A 20946-nucleotide genomic window follows, 5' to 3' on the forward strand; every position below is an offset into this window, starting at 1 on the left:
TGACAACTCATCTCTGCTCACAAAAGTACTTACATTTACTTGCATTTATAAAATTACTTCCTACAGATGGAAGCCATGCCACTCTGGTTGACGGGATTAGTCCCTTAGGTCTAAAATTACACACACATACAGACACTTCATTGCACTAGGGGCAGTGAGCGCAGTGCCCAGGGAGCACTTGAGGGAAGGTTGGATTGAGGAAGGAGATCAAATAAAGTTACACTATCAGTTTGGATACCACAAGAACACCCAAATGGTAAAGAAATTTGTGCTCACCTGTAGCTCAGCACGTAGCCTCTTATTCTCTTCGTCCAGTTTGGCCTCTTTCTTCTGCATGGAGCTGATCTCATTGTTCTTGCTCACTCTGAATATCTCATATTCCTTCCTGAGACGCTCATATTCGGCTGCATATTCAAGCTCCACGGATCCTGTGGACTTGAAGCTGGCACCAATGCCCCGGGGGCCACGCCGAAACGAGCTACGCAGGAGACGAGCCTTAGGCTTCACTTCCACTGGGATCTCACATGCCTCACCACCCTCTGCACCGTAGCCATCCTCGATTACATCCCCCGGGCTCACCAGCGAAGAAGCTGTGCCCATGGTGGCTCCAACAAAGCCCTAGCTACCGGATCTTGCCCTGGATAAAGGAGAACTGGAGGTCCTGTGCATGGAGATGCAAACAAGTGTTTGACAGAGTTCAATTCCCCATCTAAATGTGACAAATTTAATTGGATAAAACCGTAAGTTTTTTTGGACAAGGACACCTGTCATAAAGCACCTATGCTGAATGTCCAAACTTTTATCATGCCCTGCAAATGTCTAGGAGCAATAACAGCTTGACTGATAAGTTGTAGATCACAATGGACTGGGTTTCCATAGCTGATTACACAAACACAAGGCTAAGATAACCATTGCCAAACAGCAGCTGAAACAGCGTAAAGCACAAAATTGGTATAAACAGAATGAATCCGATTTAACTGATTAACATAATCTGGCAACCTGATGAACAAATCTTACTACGCTGCTGCAATATAACAATCCCTTAATGATCTTAAACTGCCACAATATATAGTGACCAAAACACAGATTATACATTATTTTGAAGTGTGTTCAGGGGATGTTTTTTGGTCATCTAACTTTTAGTTTACATGATCTCTGCAGTTCATAATTGGAATGGGGTGTGTAAGGTAGAGACCAAGATACACACAAACTGACCGAATCCGTTTTCACATATGAATTCTGTAGAAACTATAGAGTATCAAGTCAAAAGTATTCCCAGATATTCTGTGTCAGAAGCATTCTCGCAGCTGGAAATGTTCTGCATTTTCAGCATGGGGTGGTACTAGGGCTGGGCAATTAATTGAATATTACTCAAAATAGCAATTCTGAAATTCTAATCGACAATTTTGTCTATATCAGTTATTTTTATTCTGTTATGTCCACATTGTATGTTCATTTACCGTCCCTTTAAAACCATGCTACCAAGTTGTAGTCACGTGATTCTGTCCCTATCTGCCACATGGAAGCAAACTAAACACTGAGACCGATCGAGCGACTAGAGCACCTTGTACCAAAGAAAATCACAGCATCTGGGGTTTGGACATGCTGTGCTTTGACTATAACTAAGACGACGCTTAACAAAAAGAAGTCAAATGTAAACACTGAAAAAAAAGCGACCAAAGCATGATCACAGACCAAATATAAACAGCGCTCAAAAACAAGAGAGGAACAAGCTCCCAGCAACATATTCCATATTTAATACTGGAGCATATTTACAATACATGCACTGTCATTGAACTATTACTGGGGAAAAATACAAAAACAAAATAATCATTCATTAATCGTAATTAATCGTTGGTACCTGTTCAACAGGTTCAATATATCCTCTGATTTTATTCACAAATGCACACACTCCACTCTGCCTTTACCCAGAGTTTTTACTAGGAGGCGAGCACAGATAAACACTTGCTGAGACACTCTAACTGAGAATAAGCAGTTAGGTGTTTGTTAAAGCGCTGGATACTTGGTACAAGTGCCTCTGGATTTTTTATTTTAAAACAATTTTGTTTGTTTGATAGTTTTGTTTTTCACTTACAGTGTTCTTATAAATCTCTTATCCATATGGAAAATGACTAGAAATCAATATTGCACAAACTTGTATCTAATTGTGTAACATATGTATAGAGCAAAGTATTAAGCCAGGTCTAATAAGCAAACATACATTTGTGGCTTCACTAAAGATGTTATAGTTAAAAAGATATTGACCTGTCACAAATTACTTAGTTAAATAAAAAGTAATGGCCCGGTTAACTTAGTTACACGTGTTTTAGTATCATGGGCACTTTGCTCACAAAAAAACCCCCAAAAAAACAAAAAACACTACATTTTACTATACTATATACTATACCATTTGTAGACACCTACTTAACTAACGTCTTCAAGCATGCATCAGATATTTGAAGATTGCTTTGAAAATTTGAAGGCATTCCTGCTTCAGAATGTTCCACTCTACTGACTGTGGAAATTATACAAACTTTGTGTTCTCTACCAAACATCTGTGTTATATTACACCTTAATACATCTGGAATTAAAAGAGAATTATACATATTTTCAACATCATTTGCCTGGCAAAAACTGTTGCTCTCCAATATTCTACACTCCATTCCAATTAATCAGCTCCACTTACCACATAGTTCTACAATAAAAAACTGTGATTATATATATATATATATATATATATATATATATATATATATATATATATATATATATATATATATATATATATAGCAAAAAATATATATATAATCACTTATATCTATCAAACTATCACTTTCCAGTTATATATTTCTTCACATGTCACAACAGGTAAAAACCACTCTGGGCTGCAGTTTTCTTGGAATCCAAAGTCAACCAGAGCGATTGCAGCAATAATAACGATTGAAATGAGTGGATGCCTGTTCAGAAAATGTCACTTCCTGGAAGCATTATGAAATTACCTGCTGGATTAGTTGATTATACTGATACCAAGAACTGAACAACCCTCATAGATGCAGTTCCTTGGAATTGTACAGTTACAGGTTGTAACTTGCACTGCAAGCTTTCTTAGCCTCCTTTCACCGTGTTACAGATGTTTGCATTCACACACGCAGCTCTTCTAGGTAAACTCCTGAAAAATCCTGGGTTACTGTGCATGTGTGAAAGACATTTAGAGAATAAGCAGTTAGGTGTTTGTTGAAGTGCTGGATACTTGGTACAAGTGCCTCTGGATTTTTTTATTTTAAAACAATTTTGTTTGTCTTTTTTCCACTTACAGTGTTCTTAGAAATCTCTTTTCCATATGGAAAATGAATAGAAATCAATATTGCACAAACTTGTATCTAATTGTGGTACATATGTAACATACATTTGTGGCCTCACTAATGATGTTGTAGTTAAAAAGATACTGACCTGTCACAAAATACTTAGTTAAATAAAAAGTAATGGCCCGGTTAACTTAGTTACACCTGTTTTAGTATCATGGGCAATTTACTCACAAAAAAACAAAAAACAAATACATTTTACTATACCATACCATTTGTAGACACCTACTCAACTAACGTCTTCAAGCATGCATCAGATATTTGAAGATTGCTTTGAAAATTTGAAGGCATTCCTGCTCCAGAATGTTCCACTCTACTGACTGTGGAAATTATACAAACTTTGTGTACTCTACCAAACATCTGTGTTATATTACACCTTAATACATCTGGAATTAAAAGAGATGTATACATATTTTCAACAACATTTGCCTGGCAAAAACTGTTGCTCTCTAATATTCTACACTCCATTCCAATTAATCAGCTCCACTTACCACATAAATGCACGTTCTACAATAAAAAAACTGTGAATATGATATATAGACATTATATATATATATATATATATATATATATATATATAAAATAAGAGAGAGAGAGAGAGAGAGAGAAAGAAATATCACTTATCTATCAAACTATCACTTTCCAGTTATATATTTCTTCACATGTCACAACAGGTAAAAACCACTCTGGGCTGCGGTTTTCTAGGAACCCACAGTCAAACAGAGTGATTGCAGCAATAATAACGATTGAAATGAGTGGATGTCTGTTTGTATACTGTCAGAAAATGTCACTTCCTGGAAGCATTATGAAATTACCTGCTGGATTAGTTGATTATACCGATACCAAGAACTGAACAACCCTCATAGATGCAGCTCCTTGGAATTGTACAGTTACAGGTTGTAACTTGCACTACAAGCTTTCTTCATCATTGTCAGTGCAATGCTATGTTGATCCACCAAACAATACCTGCTCTGTAGTGGTCTTATGGGGTCCTGACCACTGAAGAGCAGGATGAAAATGGGCTAAGAAAGCATGCAGTGCCACAGATGGATTACAGAACTACAAAGTGCATTTATGAGATATGTTCAGCATTCTGTAGATATAAAATTTACTAATCCTGCTGGTACTATGGTAATGGCTCTAGGAAATGACCTTTTTCATGGGTATATTAAGCATTTAGTGTTGCTGAAACCACTACAAAAACTAAATCTTATGAGTAACACAAGCATGGTGATGAAAACTGCATCACACTGTGCATTACTATGGATTCCAAGAAATTATTCATCCACCTTACAGCAAACTTGAAGAAAGATCTCTGTGATTAAAGATTATTATTTTTTCTTTTTTGAAATGCTAACTTCTAGATAAGGTAATTACATAAGAAAGCCAAAACAAAAAAGTTCATGTGTTTAACTTCATACAAAAGAAAATATTGCACACCCTCATAAATGTTAAGTGGAATTGATAAAATAAACAATGGGTGTAGAAACATGATTATTTAAATGTTTTGGTTGAAGACTGTAGGTCATATAGACTGTATTTTACCATAGATAACTTACCATAAAAGTTTCAGCTGATTCCTAGGTTTTCCAAAGATCCTAATAATTGAATAGGTGACCTCTGACTGATTCTAAACCCATTCCACGTGCGTATGGAGCACTATGTGGAGCTGATATAAAGGAAAATAAGGGGATAATATTAGATAGTGTGACGTTTTGGACCAGGCAGAGTATAACGTAGCTGTTGCTTAGGTTCTGAAGGTAGCTAGGTTGTGAGATTTGCTGGTGCAAAGTTTAAAACGAAGCTCCCATGGTTGGTTTTTCAGAGCAGAAGACTAACCATTACTGAAACACACATTCAGAGATGTCATTCACTAACGCTGGTTCAGGGTAAATTATTATTTAAGGGTAACGTTAACCGCTTTCTAGTTTTCTACACATTACTCAGACGCGAAACATGACGTAAACGAAAAAACTATTCATAAGTAGAATCACTACTAGAGAGTAACCGGCAGAATCGTAGAGTTTAGTTTTATGTTATATTTAACAGTTCTTACATTTGTTTTGCAAACGGTTGGGGAAAAAACGCCCAAGACCTCCACAGTTCCTCCATCTCCAGGGCAACTGCCTCTCTCTACGGGTCCCCTCTGCGGACAAACTACTTTCCGGCTCCAAACTTTCTTGCCCAGTGAAAAGCGAAGTCCATTGCATCGCTTTCGAGGTTCACTGCCTGTCTAAAATTTAGTAAACACCCTATCTAACGCTTAAAGTGCTCTGTTGTGAGATGGTAGGTACATACAATCGATTGTTAATCCCACATACCATTACACTAAAGGTACACTGGATTAGAAACACCTACAGATTTATCATCTCCACTAACCACACAGCAGCACTCTGTAGTTCTACAATTATAGACTAGTCATCTGTTTCTCTGCGTTTTAGCCCCATTTCACCCTGTTTTTAATGGTCAGGACCAAGAAAGAGTAGGTATGATTTCTAGTGAGTCGTTCTCAGCGCTGCAGTGACACTGATGTGGTGATGTCGCGCTGGTACGTGTGGTGCTCAGAGGATTCTTCATACATTCTTCAAAGCGAAGGCCTATTTTTTCATGCCCCTTTTGCCTTTGGCTTGCTGACATGGTGTTTATCGTGTTTTTTGTTTTAATTTTGGATTTCTGTAAAGCTGCTTTTTAACACTATCAGGTTGCAAAAAGTGCTATACTAAAAATTAGACTTGACTGTATTCATTTTTATATATACATAATTTTTTATGTGTATATAGAGTTTTCTTGGCTGATAATTTGCTCTGGTGTTGACCAGAGGATGAGACCCAATTTTGTGTCTTGGTTCTTCTCAAGGTTTCTTCCAAGCTTTGAGAAAGATTCCTAGCTACTGTTACTTCTACTTGCTCAGTTGTAAAGACCCTCAACAAAAATTGAATTCAAAGGAACACTATGTAATTATAGCTTCAATATGATTGTGATTCACTGACCTGTAAGGTTGCTACTCCTTTTGGAGGAGGGTAGGAAACCACTCCCCTCCTCCCTCTGCCTCCCCCTTTATTTCAGGATTGTGCTGTAACTGCTGTAAACTGTAACTGCTATGACTGTGCCAGGAAACAAAAGACCAAATCTTATCTAGTAATCATTTAACTGACAATATGGGCACATGTAGGTTGTTGTATGTCAATATTCTAGCCAAGTTAAACTCTTGTTTTTAAAAAGTGCAACTTTTTAATACTTTTGTATACTATGAATAAATAAAAGTTCACCATGCTCAAACAGCAAACTGCTAAATCTGTTGTTATCTGAAAAGCATTTATTGCATAGCTTTGGGCTGAGTGTTCTATGTACATTATAAAACATATATAGAACCTATATATATTTTCACCACTGAAAAATTTCACTCCATGCCTTTTTGCTCTTATTTTGTTTACCAGGGATAACAAATATTCTAAAGACAATTTGGGGTTTACTAATCAAAACGGTACAAAGAAATTCTCACATTGCTGGTCCTCCGCTAATGCAGAGGCTATTAAGACACAAGTACTAGAAACTATAAAACAAAGTAAAAGATTAGGAGAATAAATTAAAACATAAGTAAGTAAATAATGTATAGACATGTAAGAAGTAGACATAATAAGAGAATATTATAACCATTGAAAAAGCCAAAGCAAAGGACAGTAAATGCACATATCAGTTTCAGTTATGCTTTTTACTATTTAGCTTGTTTTGTTTTGAAATGAAACTGGTTAATGGAACATGTGCGTCACATAGTACAATGGGGAAGAGAAATTCCCATTCAAGGGAACACATGAATGCCAGTCCATTTACTAAAAAACAACACATGACTTTGACTTTTTTTACCTATTAAAATTTTGGTTTCTCAGGATATTTCATGGATTTCTTTAAAGTGCTTTAAAAATGGAAAAGCAATATTTTTTTTTCTATATTTTCTAAAAAATGGAAAAAGCTCTGGTGTTTGTATGCAGCCCTAGCTTGGCCAATGAGGGGGAAAAATCAAAACTAAGGTTCTCGGTCCAAAATGGCTCAGGCTTTTTCTCTTTGCCAGAGACAGCTGAGCCACAAGTAACCACAAGTGGATGGCGAAGAGAACCCAGAAATTTGAAAAGCATTTAAAAGGGATGAGGATGTTTCTATATTTCTGATCCATAGGTGGGTAGAATTTAGTTCTTTTTGCTGATTATTTTTTCAGGAGACTGTTAACTGCTTGAAAGTACACAAGTGTGTGCTACAAAACTACTCAGCTCGAGCTACAAATGAGTTTCTGTGGTAATTCAAATTAAATTTCAGGCATGTATACACCACATATTGTTTCTTACTCATGTAACATTCCACCTTAAAAGATGCAGAGATTTTGCATGAAAACAAGGGGGCTTTGTTTTGCTGTGAGAACAGTGATACATCATAATGGACATCATAATGACAAGTTAATTTGTTTAGGACTGGGCATGTTATTTCCAATAGCTTTTATAATACTTATACAATACTAAAAAGTGCTTCAGTAGCAATGGATTATGATTCACAAACTACAGATCCTTGTCTATATAAACCTATACTTAAGTAGTGGATGGGGACTCCTTATCCGAAGTCCTTCCACATAGCTGGAGTAGAGCGGTTTGGTAGTTCTTGGCGAGGAAAAAGTACATCACTGGGTCCAGCACTCCATTGACACAGGTGAGAGCAGATGTCATGCGGTTGCTGAAAACCAGATATATAATTTCAGTGTTTGATAAATGGCCCTGCGTCTGTCTCTTTATGTAAATGAAGCGGTGTGTGTGATAGGGCACAAAGGCGATCAGGAAGATGATCACAGTCAGCACAATCATCCTCACTGCCTTCTGTTGGCCAGGAGTCCTCTCGTGAAAGGTCATGGCTCTGAGCTTGAGCAGAATGAGGACGTAGGAGACTGTCAAGCTGACCAGAGGGATGGCAAAGGCCACTGCTGTGGACACAAGAGCTTTCTGGGATGGTTTCTCCAAGTAGAGCTGATGACATACCGTCACATTCCTTTCTGCCATATGGATGGTTACAGTCTGGGTTGAAAACAGCACAGGTGCCATGGAAACAGTCACTAAAACCCACAAAATTATGCAAGTTGCTTTGGCACTGGTGGTTTTCCTGAAGTTCCTGCATTTCAGAGGCAAGACAATGGCCAAAACGCGGTCCAAGCCAATACAAGTCATGAGGTACATGCTGCAATAGAGGTTTAAGAAGAAGAGGAAGCCCACGAGGCGACAGGATGCCTCTCCGAGTGGCCAGTGACTGTCTGAAACATGGTAGACCACACGCATAGGGAGCACTAGGATATAGGAGAGGTCAGCTATTGCCAGATTCAGCAGAAATACCTTGGAAGGGGTGCTCTTCTTGCTGTGGCAGAACACCCACAGAGCCAGAGCATTGCAAGGCACAGAAACAATGAAGACTATTAAGTAGAAGGTGGCAAACCAAGCATTCTCCTGATGGGATCCAGCTGAGTAGAGACTATTCCTCTCGTCTTCTGAATAATTCATCACCATACTGCAATATTTAATATTAAACCTGAGAAAAGGAGAAAGAGGAAAAAAAAAGTTAGTTGTTGATACAGTACTGATAATAGGCTATAGCAAAATTTAAAAAATTTTAGTCATAATTCAGTATTGATTTTTCAGTGTTAGGAAACTCATTCATTCATTGTCTGTAACCACTTATCCAGTTCAGAGTTGGGTTGGGTCCAGAGCCTACCTGGAATCATTGGGCGCAAGGTGGGAATACACACCATGGAGGGGGTGCCAGTCCTTCACAGGGTGACACGCACTCACACGCACTCACACACACATACACTCACGGACACTTCCGGGTCACCTATGCACCTACCAACGTGTGTTTTTGGGCTGTGGGAGGAAACTGGAGCACTCGGAGGAAACCCACGCGGACACGGGGTGAACACACAAACTCCTCACAGACAGTCACCTGGTGCGGGAATCGAACCCACAGCCTCAAGCTCACTTTTCTAACCTCAAGGCCACGGCTGCCCCTGGTTACTGAGAATTATTTAAATTTGAAAGTGTTTATTTTATTTGGTATGGCTTTTATAGTCATTACAGTATAGGTTTAGCGGTCCAGGAAACTAAGACCAATCACGTGTTGTACATATTACAGGTGAAGCTACAGCAAATTACATTTATAATGAGCATTTATAAATGTATGTTCAAGTATACATTATAATGGTTCAAGTCCTGCTCTGGGTGACTGACTGTGAGGAGTTTGGTGTGTTCTCCCTGTGTCCGTGTGGGTTTCCTCCGGGCGCTCTGGTTTCCTCCCACGGTCCAAAAATACATGTTAGTAGGTGGATTGGCGAATCAAAGTGTGAGTGTGTGTTGCCCAGACACACCTAAACCCTGAACTGGATAAGTAGTTACAGAAAATGAAAGAATTTTTTCAATTCCATGTGATATTTTTTTATTTGATTTTAGAATTCAGATGTTGTTAACTAAATAAAAATACTGATACAACTACTGGGCTACTTCAATATACCGGAAAATTCATTTGATAATTCAATTGATGATGATTGATGATTGAATAAGCCCTATTGTGACGGGACTAATTTTAGGTGGGAACTGGAGTAATGTAATTTGAATAAAGCGTCAGTAATGGTGGATTCGCACTGGATAAAAAATCTGTGAAAATTACAGAGAAGGGAGTGGCTACTCGATTCACGCACTACCGCCACGGAATGTGGATCATACACATCAGAGCTACTGGAGTTTTTAGAGTGTCACAACTGTTCTGAGAACAGCCTAAAAATGTTCAGCACTCGAGGCACTTATCTTAGTCCTTCATAACAAATAACGGGCGAGAAGACGGCCAAACGTTTACTAATCCTTCATACAGTTATTTTAACTAAGATAAACAGTTTAATGTAAAGTTAAAGAGTTTGACACATTCATAATAATACATATGGAGGCTACTATTGTGCACGAAACCTACCTTCAGCTACAAGAAATTGCTATTTGCCGAGTGATTTTTCAAGTCGTTTTTTGGTTTTGATCGTGGCGCCGTTGAACTTTTACTTAAACCGTATATTTCACCATTAAACGCCTCCTCAAACTCCTCCCTTCTCGAGAAAACCCGCTTAAATCTCATCTATATGTCAATTCAGAAAGCCTTAATATAACTTGAGTTCGATTTACAGTAAGTAAAAGGTTCAGAAATCTGTCCTGAAACGGGAGCGCGCACTCCGGGAAAATGACTGAAATGTTCTATTTGGACGGGATTAAAACTACTGAGATTATCAGGTAATAATTAATTTATCCCACGTCCACAGGTAAAAATCCCGTCCGAATAAGGATTTAGACCAGTGGCGGATGATGGTCTTTCAAGGAGGGGAAGCTCAATTTCGGCCTACATCATAAAGTGTGTCGTCTGTGAGTGCTTTGTGACGGTGGAGGGGCTCAGCAGCACCCGCTGTACAGAAACTGCGATAGATGTCAGAAAGAGTGATAGAAGTCAGTCTCCAAACACAAGCAGCTTCAAAAACCCACCAGAAATAGAAGCTCGAGTTGTCGCTAGTCGTTTTTAACAAAGAAAATGCCGCTAAAAGGATTAAGAAAGTGGTTCAACGCAGAACAGAATGAAAATGTAATGCTCCCTCGGATCTTTACACCAAAGGGTCGCTGATTCTCTCATTTCGCTGTCAATCAAAAAGGGATTCAGCCTCAAACAGATCATCCAATCATCATGCAGAAGCTGAGCGTCCGGGCCAGCCGAGGCCAGCCCACTGCCCCATAGACCCCCAGAGACGCTGAGCGTCCGATGGGCGGGACAAAGCCCAGCCTTTATCCAATCACTCGTCTCGTTTCCCTGCACTTCGCTGCTTCTCCATTGAACTCTGTGGACGCTCAGCGTCCGCACTGTTTAGATCACTGTTAATCTGCGCGAATGATTGAGAGGAAAGCCGCGTCTTTACCAGTGATAAGAAGCTGATTCCGAACAAAAGTTGAGCGCGCTGTAGTGCATATCTATTCAATGACATGTACACACAACAGTATATATTTTATCACTTATTTTTTTGACATTTTAGGGGAAGCTGAGCCTCCCTTGCAGTCTTAGAGCAATCGCCACTGATTTAGACATAATGATGATAATGACCTAGACTTGAGGAAATGTTCTCTACCTGGGTGTTAATTTTTTTAATTACTCCTCTTAACACTATGTACATTTTTACTTTAATAGCCCTGACCTGAAATCAAAGGTGTGTGTTTGTGGGGGGTGACATTGGTTCTATTCTGCATACGACAAATCAGTGAAGCATTAAAATGATACTGTAGCTGTAATTTTAAGGTTAAAATACTACTTATTTTAAGTAGTGTTCCTTCCTGTTTTGCACTGTTGTCTGTCTAATAAGAAACCTATGCAAAACAGCTAATAAACAAGAATTCGGTTGCATTTCCAGCCTCTCATGTAAATAGACTATCTAAATATATCTATCTATCTTTCTATTTGCATATCTCAGAAACTAATTAACAGCTTCATATCTTGACCCATTATCTTGATTTGCCACCTCACGGCGGAAGGATGAAACCAAACACATGTAGGTTTTTCAGATCTGAATCAGGTGTGGACCTTGACTGTATCCAATAAAAACATTTACTGTTGTTTACCTGATGGTGACATTTTATCTGTCTTGTTATAATTGTTTGAAATTGATTGAGAATATTGTTACATAAAAAAACAAAAGAGGAAATGTCTGCTACAAAGGACAACAGATGTTCCACACCTAACATTTATGAAGAGTTTAATCAAAAGTGTTGTCTACACGTTACAACTTAGGAGAGTGTGACTTGTGACATATTAATTGACTATTTACAACACTTTACTATTTAAAACACAACAATATACAAAAAGCATGGTAATCTGATGCACACACAATTCAATCAATCCACATACATTATATACTATACTACATTATACAGTTTATTGACATGAGACTTAAAAACACTTTTAATAATCAGTTTGTGCAACAAATACCTCAATCAGTCACAACATTATGACCACCTCGTTTCTACACTTCTACACTACACCATTGTCTTATCTCCACTGACCATATATGAAAACTGTGTTTCTACAGTTACATGATTGAAGTCCATCTGTTGCTCAGCATATTTTGTTTGCTCTTTTTCACCCTGTTCTTTAGTGGTCAGGACCACCACAGAGCAGGTATGGTTTTGTGGCTGATCATTCTCAGCGCTGCAGTGAAGTGACAGTGCTTCCTCACCCACCCACTTGAGAGAACATAGAACTATTATTTTACATGTCCAATGCCAAGTGTGCGTGAGTAAGTATAATGCTTTCTGTCTCTGGAATTATGTTCTTTGGATTGATAACATTGAGATAGTTCTTGGTCATATCCATTATTCCAACCCATGTTCCTCATCTCACTAATGTGTTTCATGCAACAAATAGTAAACTACCTGTTAATAACCTTGATTTCAAAGGTATTACATATGAGGTATCAACAGATAACATATTGATAGAGTAGAATTTCAAAAAACGTATCTGGAAATTAAATTGAAAAAAGACTTGCCTTTCTTATAGTGTCTACCATAGTAATTGTGTAAAAAAAGAAAAGAAAAAACCCAACAATCTACCAAATAATTTATGCTTATATTTCCACTACTGTTTTATTGTTTTAAGCTGACAGATTATGTAATAAGTTAGTACTTACCAGTAGCTTCTGTACTTCACATTCCACAGTGCAATCTGTCCCTCAAAATGACGTGGTTCACATTTAAGCCAGCTATCATTTGGTTCAAAAAAAACTCCTGAGGTGTTGCACTTCCTCTTTTGGTTTCTTTGTTGTTTCATATGCACTACTAAACATGGCTTACTCATACACCCATTGTGAATCAGTATACTTTAGCATGTGATTTTCAACCTGGACAATTTTTAAATAATTGGACATTTTGACACAAACAGGTTTGGTAGTTTATTAAAAGAGCAGTCAATTTCTCAAAAATCATTATTAAACAATTTTTGTACTGACAGCCTAGTGACATGGATTATCAGATATTCTGTGCTTAACATTTATACATGGCTGCCCCTCTGTGAGAGACCCACATTATGGGGCATAAAAAATATTTGTGAAACAATAGTATAAAATGAACAAGGTTCTGGACATGTCCCCATTCTTTAAATAAAGATCCCATTAGGCTAGAAAAACAAGAAATATATAATCTTTATATATGCATAGGACACTGCACAATAGAATATATAGGTTACAAACACGTAAGGGAAAATATACATCAATGTGGATAAGACCAAGATTAAAAAATACTCATAAAACCTATATACAGATCAAAATTAAAATAAGACTATAAGGAAATAAAAACAATCAGGCATAGTACAGAGATAAGGGGAATGCTACAAATACATTCCTATACTAATTCAACAGAAATTACGTCAGAGACTGTGTGAGAAATGTCAATCTGAAAGAGAGTTTTTCAAATTGAAAGAGGGAAGTTTTAGCATAGGGATGTAAAGGGACTGAATTTCAAAGTTTCTGGCCTGCCACACTAAGAGCTATATCTCCAAAAGTGCATAACTGAGAGGGTAGAACAAAAAGCAGGTGGGTGTCAGAGGATCAGGTCCGGCTCTAGAGAGAGGGAGGTTTCCTCATTGCCCATTCAAACTCAAAGCCAGCACAACCAACGAAAATAGGTCTTTTTTCCTTTACTTATCGAGAAGACAGGTTCTGTCACTGGGAACAGGATAGGTAGTGATCTAAAAAGGACAATTAGACTTTAAGCCCAAATTTATTATGTTAGAGATGACTTATTTTTAGTGAAATTTTTGCTTGATATTTCGTTTAATATTTTTTACTTCTAGTATCAGCTACTTACTGTTAGTTCGCACTGTAAAGTATTTTTCACATTTTTTAATTTATGCATATTTTTCATGTAATTATAAGAAAGCATATCACATGTACCCCCTGTTCCACTAAGCACCCTATTTCTGAGCCCATCTCTAAAGTACATGGTGTGTTAATGTTTATCCCTTTATCCCTGTAACTTTATGCTGCCTCATGAGTTTGTGGTAAGTCTCCACTTTATTGGGAACCTGTCTAATAAGCTGTGAAACTGTCTAGACTGCCTTCTTTTTTTTTTTTGACCATGAGTCATATAGCTAACTGACATCATGTGCAATTATTTTGTATTGGAAAAACTCAGGTGAGTTTACATAATATTATGTAAAGAAGTGGTCATGTGGAAATTTTCATGTTGAAAGACACTCAAAATGAAAGAGAAAGAGAAAAAAACAGCATTAGAAGTATATAAGTATATGCAGGATATATACTGATAAAATATTCAGTTCAGTTGCTAGCTTGTTGCTAGCAGGCCAGTCTGCCTTTGAATTTAAGGCTTAAATACTGTCATGTATTGATTCATTGTTTGTTTCGATTTGAATGTGCTTGAAGTACAGCATTACCAAACATGGCGTTGAATCATGCATGCTGTTTTTTTGCTTTTAGGTAAAATTTACTGACTACCCAAGGCCAAGAACTACAACTCACAGTGAGCTGTTCGGTGACTTCAGCCGCGCACACACGCAATCAGTGCAGCAAAAAGAGAGAGTGAGAGAGATACACACCAGAAGCTTGTCTGCCTTTGTTGAACAAATTTTCTCATGCACATACATGAGAAAGACAGTTAAAAGAAAAAATAAAACGTGAACAAAGTAAAAGAAACTGGGAAAAGTTTCTATAGAAGTTGTTTATGTATATTGTTTTTCTTGCTTGTTGTGATTCACCCGTTCAGAATTCAACCGATTCTGGACGCATTTGTTCGCCACATACGAAGAAATCTTGGAAATGGGACAGCATAACCGCACTGCTGGAATGTAATCAACTTATAAATGTGTCCTTCAAGTATGCAGTCCCTGAATTGAACTGGTATCCCTGCTTAAATCATGCACACCAATTATGTTTTACTGGCCCCCAACCAAAGCAGTCTAGACCCGGGGCTGCAAAGGACCAAAGAGAGTGTGGAGGTGAATGTCTGTGGAAAAAGTTCTGAAAGTACCACCACCACCACCACACACACGGTGGCAGATGCTGGTCTTTCAAGGAGTGGAAGCTCAATTTCGGCCTACATCATAAAATGTGTTGGTTTATTTATATGTAAATTCTACCCTCCATTCCTTTTCAAGAAAATGATCTGTGACCCTATCGTACCAACAATGCGTCTTTTCCAGGGACTTGACTAGTGTCCTCTTAATGGCCAGCAGAGCCATGCTGCTTAAACGGCCTTTGCCCATGTGTAGTGTGTCCGCCTGTGCTGCCACGGATCTTTACACCAAAGGATCGCTGATTCGCTCATTTCGCTGTCAGTCAAAAAGGGATTCAGCCTCAGACAGATCATCCAATCATCATGCAGAAGTTGATCGTCCGCCGAAGCCAGCCCACTGCCCTATAGACCCCCAGAGACACTGAGCGTCCGATGGGCGGGACAAAGCCCAGCATTTATCCAATGACTTGTCTCGTTTCGCTGCATTGAACTGTGAAGCTGTGGAAATGATTGAGAGGAAAGCCGTGTCTTTACCAGTGATAAGAAGCTGATTTTGAACAAAAGTTGAGCGCATTGTAGTGCATATTTATTCAATGACATGTACACACAACAGTATATATTTTAGATTTTTTACATTTCAGGGGAAGCTGAGCTTCCCTTGCAGTCTTAGAGCAATCGCCGCTGACAGCAACAAAGCAAGCGGCCTCGACACACCCACAAGAGACAAACTTGGGAAGATACGTCTATATTGCACGTCCAAATATAACGCAGTGATTCACCTCGTCAATTTCTGACTTAAAGCTCCTGACCCAACAGTTACATATTATGTAAAAACTATGAGTCTAATAAAACTGACGGTTAAACGGCTGTGACTATTAAGCAGAGTTTGTGTGGTGGGTTTAGTGTTTCAGAAAAAAAAATGAACTACATTATTGTCACCCAACAGTTTAAATATACTTTAAAAATTTAACTTGTGTTTAACCCTACATTACACACTATTCTACAGAAGGAGGGGTGAATGTAAGCTTTCATTATATTACTTAGCAAAAAAAAAAAAAAAAAGTCAGGAAAGTAAGGAAATTTTTATTTGGTAGATTATTTCTTTGTTGTAACAATTCTTCTTGCCAATAAATCTTATACCGTTGTGTATAAGTGTGTGTGTGTTGGGTGTCTTATAGTCATTCATTAGTGGACAAAGAATATTTTTGGTTGGTTCTCAATCCAGCAGTGACACTGAGGGCTTTAAAATCTCTAGCCGCACTGCTGTGTCTGATCCACTCGTACCAGCACAACACACAGTAATGCACTACCACCGTATCAGTGCAGTGCTGAGAATGATGCACCACCCAAATCATACCTGCTCTGTGGGATCCTGACAATTTAAGGAACAGGGTATGAAAAATACACAAAGAAACAGGTGGTCTACATTCTGTAATTGTAAAACTAGGAAGTGCTCCTGTATGGTCAGTGGAGCTAAAAAATGGACAATGAATGTATATACAATGTAGGTTTTTCTACTCCAGTGATAATTTAGTGTATGTATGATAAATAGTAACTGGCCAAAAATAGTCATAAGGAAGACATTGAAAGGCAGGATGATTGGTCAGGCCTGATCCTCCGCCTGCTTATTATATTTGACCTAAACTATACCAACAAAGTACCAGTGATATCAGTCAAGTGTTAGTAAGTAGCTGCAAGGTCCAGGAGAACAAGTACAGTCTCCATTTTGAGAAATGCTGGGACACTATTTCAAATATTTGAATGGAAAATATTATATAAATATATATGCATCCACAAATTCAAGATAAATCTCATAAATACAAAGAAGAAACCATATACACCTTTTTTGAAACACAGACGGAAGTAATATCTCTCTTTTTTTTTTGTCTGTGTAAGACCTTCTGACCACTGTGTTGGTTGTTGGCCAGAGTTAACAGCAGAGAGGAATTTCTCAATATAACACACAGACAGATATACAGTCTTAACCACATCCTCAGAGTTATCATCCATGAGAACAAGAAGTGGCAAGGCATAACACACAAAGAATGGAAAGAATTAACTCTTTAATGTCACCTTTTGAAGTGAGGAGAGGCTCATTAGCCTATTTACAAATGCTTCCAGATTAAGTATAATTATACAAATTAAATAAAACATAAATATAATGCACATAAAACAAACACCGATATTAATTTATAAATAGGATTTATTTATTATGAGAATTTAGTGTTAATATGCATTATTAAATATGAAATATGCCGTGATTAGTGATATATATTTTTCATAATAACTCACTTAAATTTTTTAAATTAGATTTTTTAAAGTTGTTTTATTAATATAAAGCTTTTAACCAATATCTTCTTGATTGTTGGAGGCAGATGATGGCAGTAGGAAGAAAATGTCTTGTCTGGGCCAGAAAAAATCAGACAACGGTGGAGATTTGAAATCAGGATTTTAATCTGGGATATATTATCAGATAAGCCCTGAGTGTCATGAAAAACAGAAAATTAGCCTGTGATTTTCCTCAGAGGGGGCAGAAAGAGATGGCTGATCTGGAAAGAAAAAAACAACGAGGAGCTCAAGGACATTTAATTCTGTCTGAATTGGGAAATAACTGCAACGTAATTGTAAAAATTGAAACTTGTTGCTGTAACAGTGGCTATTAGCATTTAAAGTAACTGGAAATGTCGAACCGGAAGTCTTCCACAGATTATTTTTGCTCCCTATAAGAGCACAGAAAATAAGATGGATAAACTGCATCCAGAAATGCTTCCTCTGGGCCACTGGGCGAATTAGTCTCAAAATACTTGACAAATGCATAAATGTTAATCCAAAACATTGAACACAAGTCACAAATATGTTTCACTATTCACAAATAAATACATCCCAATCTGTGTCTCATAGTCTGCTGTTTGTACAAATACAGTTACATTCATAAATACATGTTTTTGGTTTTCGTAGATCACAATTTTATGCATAAATAAATACATTTGTTTAAATTTACATTGCATGTATTTGTAAAGTCAAAGTCTCGGATTTAAAATTTATTTGTAAATTGTTGAATCTGTATTTGTGAATCAAGTCACCCACGTGTTTTCCGTGACGCGTATTTGTTCATTTCCTCTCGCATTTCACCCGATCCAAATACAAATGCAGCCTGGGGGGGTTGGGTAGTCATGAGCTCTCGCCTCTCGCTGCCGTTGTATGTTTAGCTGAACCTATGTGTGCTTTTAGGTCCTTTACACCTTTATTTGCTACACATGGGAATTTCATCCGAGAACTTACATTTACGTTTCGGCATAGCTGCTCGAGATGAGGGTAGGTACATGAGCTTTGCCTGACGTAAACAAGAACTACTGACGTGCAGACTGACCAATTAAATCTTTACAGAGAAGGTTATCGACCAATAACGGTAGCTCTACAGTCAGACCGTGCAATCAGAAGATTTTAGGCTATTTCACCACGCCCCCTTCTCACTCAAGCGAACCAAACGGAGTAGGGGAGGGCGGGACTAGTTTGTGAACGAAACGCTTCTCGAAATTCTATGCAAACTCTAGAAAAACAAAATCCCGGACGTTTGTGATATTCCGCCCGGACATTTTTTAAAGTCTAAAAAAGAGGACATGTCCGGGTAAAAGAGGACGTCTGGTCACCCTAGTTTTACACTACCTGCATGTTGATTTGCTAATTTCCCTCTTGGATTTGAAAAGCAGAAGCATTTCTCCATGGTGCTTTCTATTTGCAAGACATAGCCTTAACTTTAAGTGGTGTAATCTTATGCATAACATGATGATTTTTTATTTAAAGATTTTGTGCGTGGTGTAGTGCACATTTTGCTTATGAAAAGTGTAGCTGTACTGAATTTATAATCCTTTTATAATCTTGACACAAACCCATCTACCCTGATGGCTAGTGAGGCCCACATATAAAAGGAAACACAATAATGATCTGACAAAGCCACATCCTTCACAGAGGCTGTTACCCTTTAAGATAACTATATCCAGTGTATGACCATGACAGTGTGTACTCCCTGTAAACTGCTGTGAAAGACCAAAAGTGTCCAAAATGGCATGTAATTTCTTGGCAAAACAATCCTTGGGTTTGTCAATATGTATGTTAAAGTCACCACTAACAAAAAGCAATAACAGAACTGCTTGCACTAAAAAGAACCATGGAACAGCTAGCAGCTAGACCTCCACTTTTCTCTGCTGGCACGATACATTTAAAAACTGAAAGCTTGAAGTATCCGACTCCATTAATACTGTTGCAGCCCTACATTCTGTAATGGAAAATTTTTATATGTCTCTGTTAAAGACCCTGTCTGCTTTTTTTGTCTGTATATTCATTCTGTCCTTCATCTTGTTTATCAAACTGGGACATATCTAAGGAAACTAAGCTTGCAGAAACTTAGAGTAATTATCTTATGGTTATGACATATAATCTACCTTTATAAACTCTCTGTGAAAACATCTTCTTTGGCCACATTCACATAGTACTCTGTGCTATTGTGTGTTGACCACCTTAAGGTTAAATAAACTACTTTCTGATTGTAAACGCAGGTTTTCTTTCCAACCACGTAGAAGCCACACCTCATTCCACCTGTTTTTAATCATTGGATCTAATCAATAGATCTTGACTTTCAGTAGTGTGGGGCTTTTGCGTGGTTGAAAAGAACACCTGCACCCACACGGCCCTCCGTGGATTTGGTTTGACACCCCTGTACTATAGGATGGTGCTGCTGATATGTCATCATCAAGAGGAGTGGATAAATTGTACACTGAGAAAACGAGGTTTTCTGTCAGAAGTTTAACACCCCTCTTGTTCGTGTGCATTCCATCTCTCATAAATAGTTCTCTCTTCCCATAGAACAAGTTAAATTTGTCAATGAAATTCAGTCCATTAGACCTGCAGCTTTTTTGTAACCAAGTGTTTAATCCCAGTAGCCTTGAAAACATTACGTATTTGGACATTAAACGCTGTGTTGGGTATTGGACTGATACGGGACGCGATGTGTTTCGTAATTTTAGGATTGGCTTGTTAAGATGGGTGATTTTTTTTCAGACATATGCTCTCCCTCAGCCGAAGGGAGGGGCAGATACCCCACGGCTCCGAAACAGAATATGCATTTCTCATTGGTCATCTTTTATTTAGCCAATCAGCAGCCAGAGTTAGCTGTTTCTCATTTACTGCGTCAGCCAATGGAGTCACTGTCCCGCCTACAGGATTTTGTTTTGCTGCGGCCCTGAGAGAAATAGGTCAGTGCTGAATCACTGGGGGAACAACAATGCCACCTAGCTGTTGGTTGTTCGCCTGCTGCCCACATTTGTGGACAGGCTGAATTTGTGTTTTAAATATTGTATACAAGACTTCGACTTTATATGCAATGTAAATTTAAACAAATGTATTATTTTCGCATAAAATTATGATATATCTGAAAACCAAAAACATGTTTTTATGAAAGTAACTATTTGTACAAACTGCAGACTGTTATACACACATGGTGATGTATTCATTTGTAAACAGTG

General features: G+C 37.9%; 2 protein-coding genes across 7 annotated transcripts in view; both read right to left on the minus strand.

Annotated features, from left to right (window-relative positions):
• The window catches only part of nphp3 (nephronophthisis 3), a 42671-nt gene extending 37039 nt beyond the window's left edge, over positions 1–5632 (minus strand). For 2 of the 6 annotated variants that reach the window (XM_066683477.1, XM_066683472.1), the window contains exons 1-5: positions 5419–5632; positions 4922–5031; positions 3000–3187; positions 2425–2581; positions 277–661 (exon numbers count right to left, since the gene is read on the minus strand). In XM_066683477.1, coding sequence (XP_066539574.1) covers positions 277–600 — 324 coding nt within the window. In that variant the 5' untranslated portion in view covers positions 601–661; positions 2425–2581; positions 3000–3187; positions 4922–5031; positions 5419–5632. Of the gene's footprint in view, positions 1–276; positions 662–2424; positions 2582–2999; positions 3188–3591; positions 3732–4921; positions 5032–5418 lie in introns of those variants that run through there. The other 4 variants (XM_066683474.1, XM_066683473.1, XM_066683476.1 and 1 more) reach the window with 4 other exon arrangements.
• A 1066-nt stretch (positions 5633–6698) lies between these two features.
• On the minus strand, positions 6699–13116 carry si:dkey-96n2.3 (uracil nucleotide/cysteinyl leukotriene receptor). Its single transcript, XM_066684032.1, has 2 exons — positions 13087–13116; positions 6699–8921 (listed from the first exon to the last, which is right to left on the minus strand). The coding sequence occupies exon 2, from the start codon at positions 8897–8899 to the stop codon at positions 7940–7942; it is 960 nt and encodes a 319-aa protein (XP_066540129.1). The 5' UTR covers positions 8900–8921; positions 13087–13116; the 3' UTR covers positions 6699–7939.
• Positions 13117–20946: the final 7830 nt, after the last annotated feature.

The sequence above is a fragment of the Hoplias malabaricus genome, chromosome 10, assembly GCF_029633855.1.
Source record: "Hoplias malabaricus isolate fHopMal1 chromosome 10, fHopMal1.hap1, whole genome shotgun sequence".
NCBI lineage: Eukaryota > Metazoa > Chordata > Actinopteri > Characiformes > Erythrinidae > Hoplias > Hoplias malabaricus.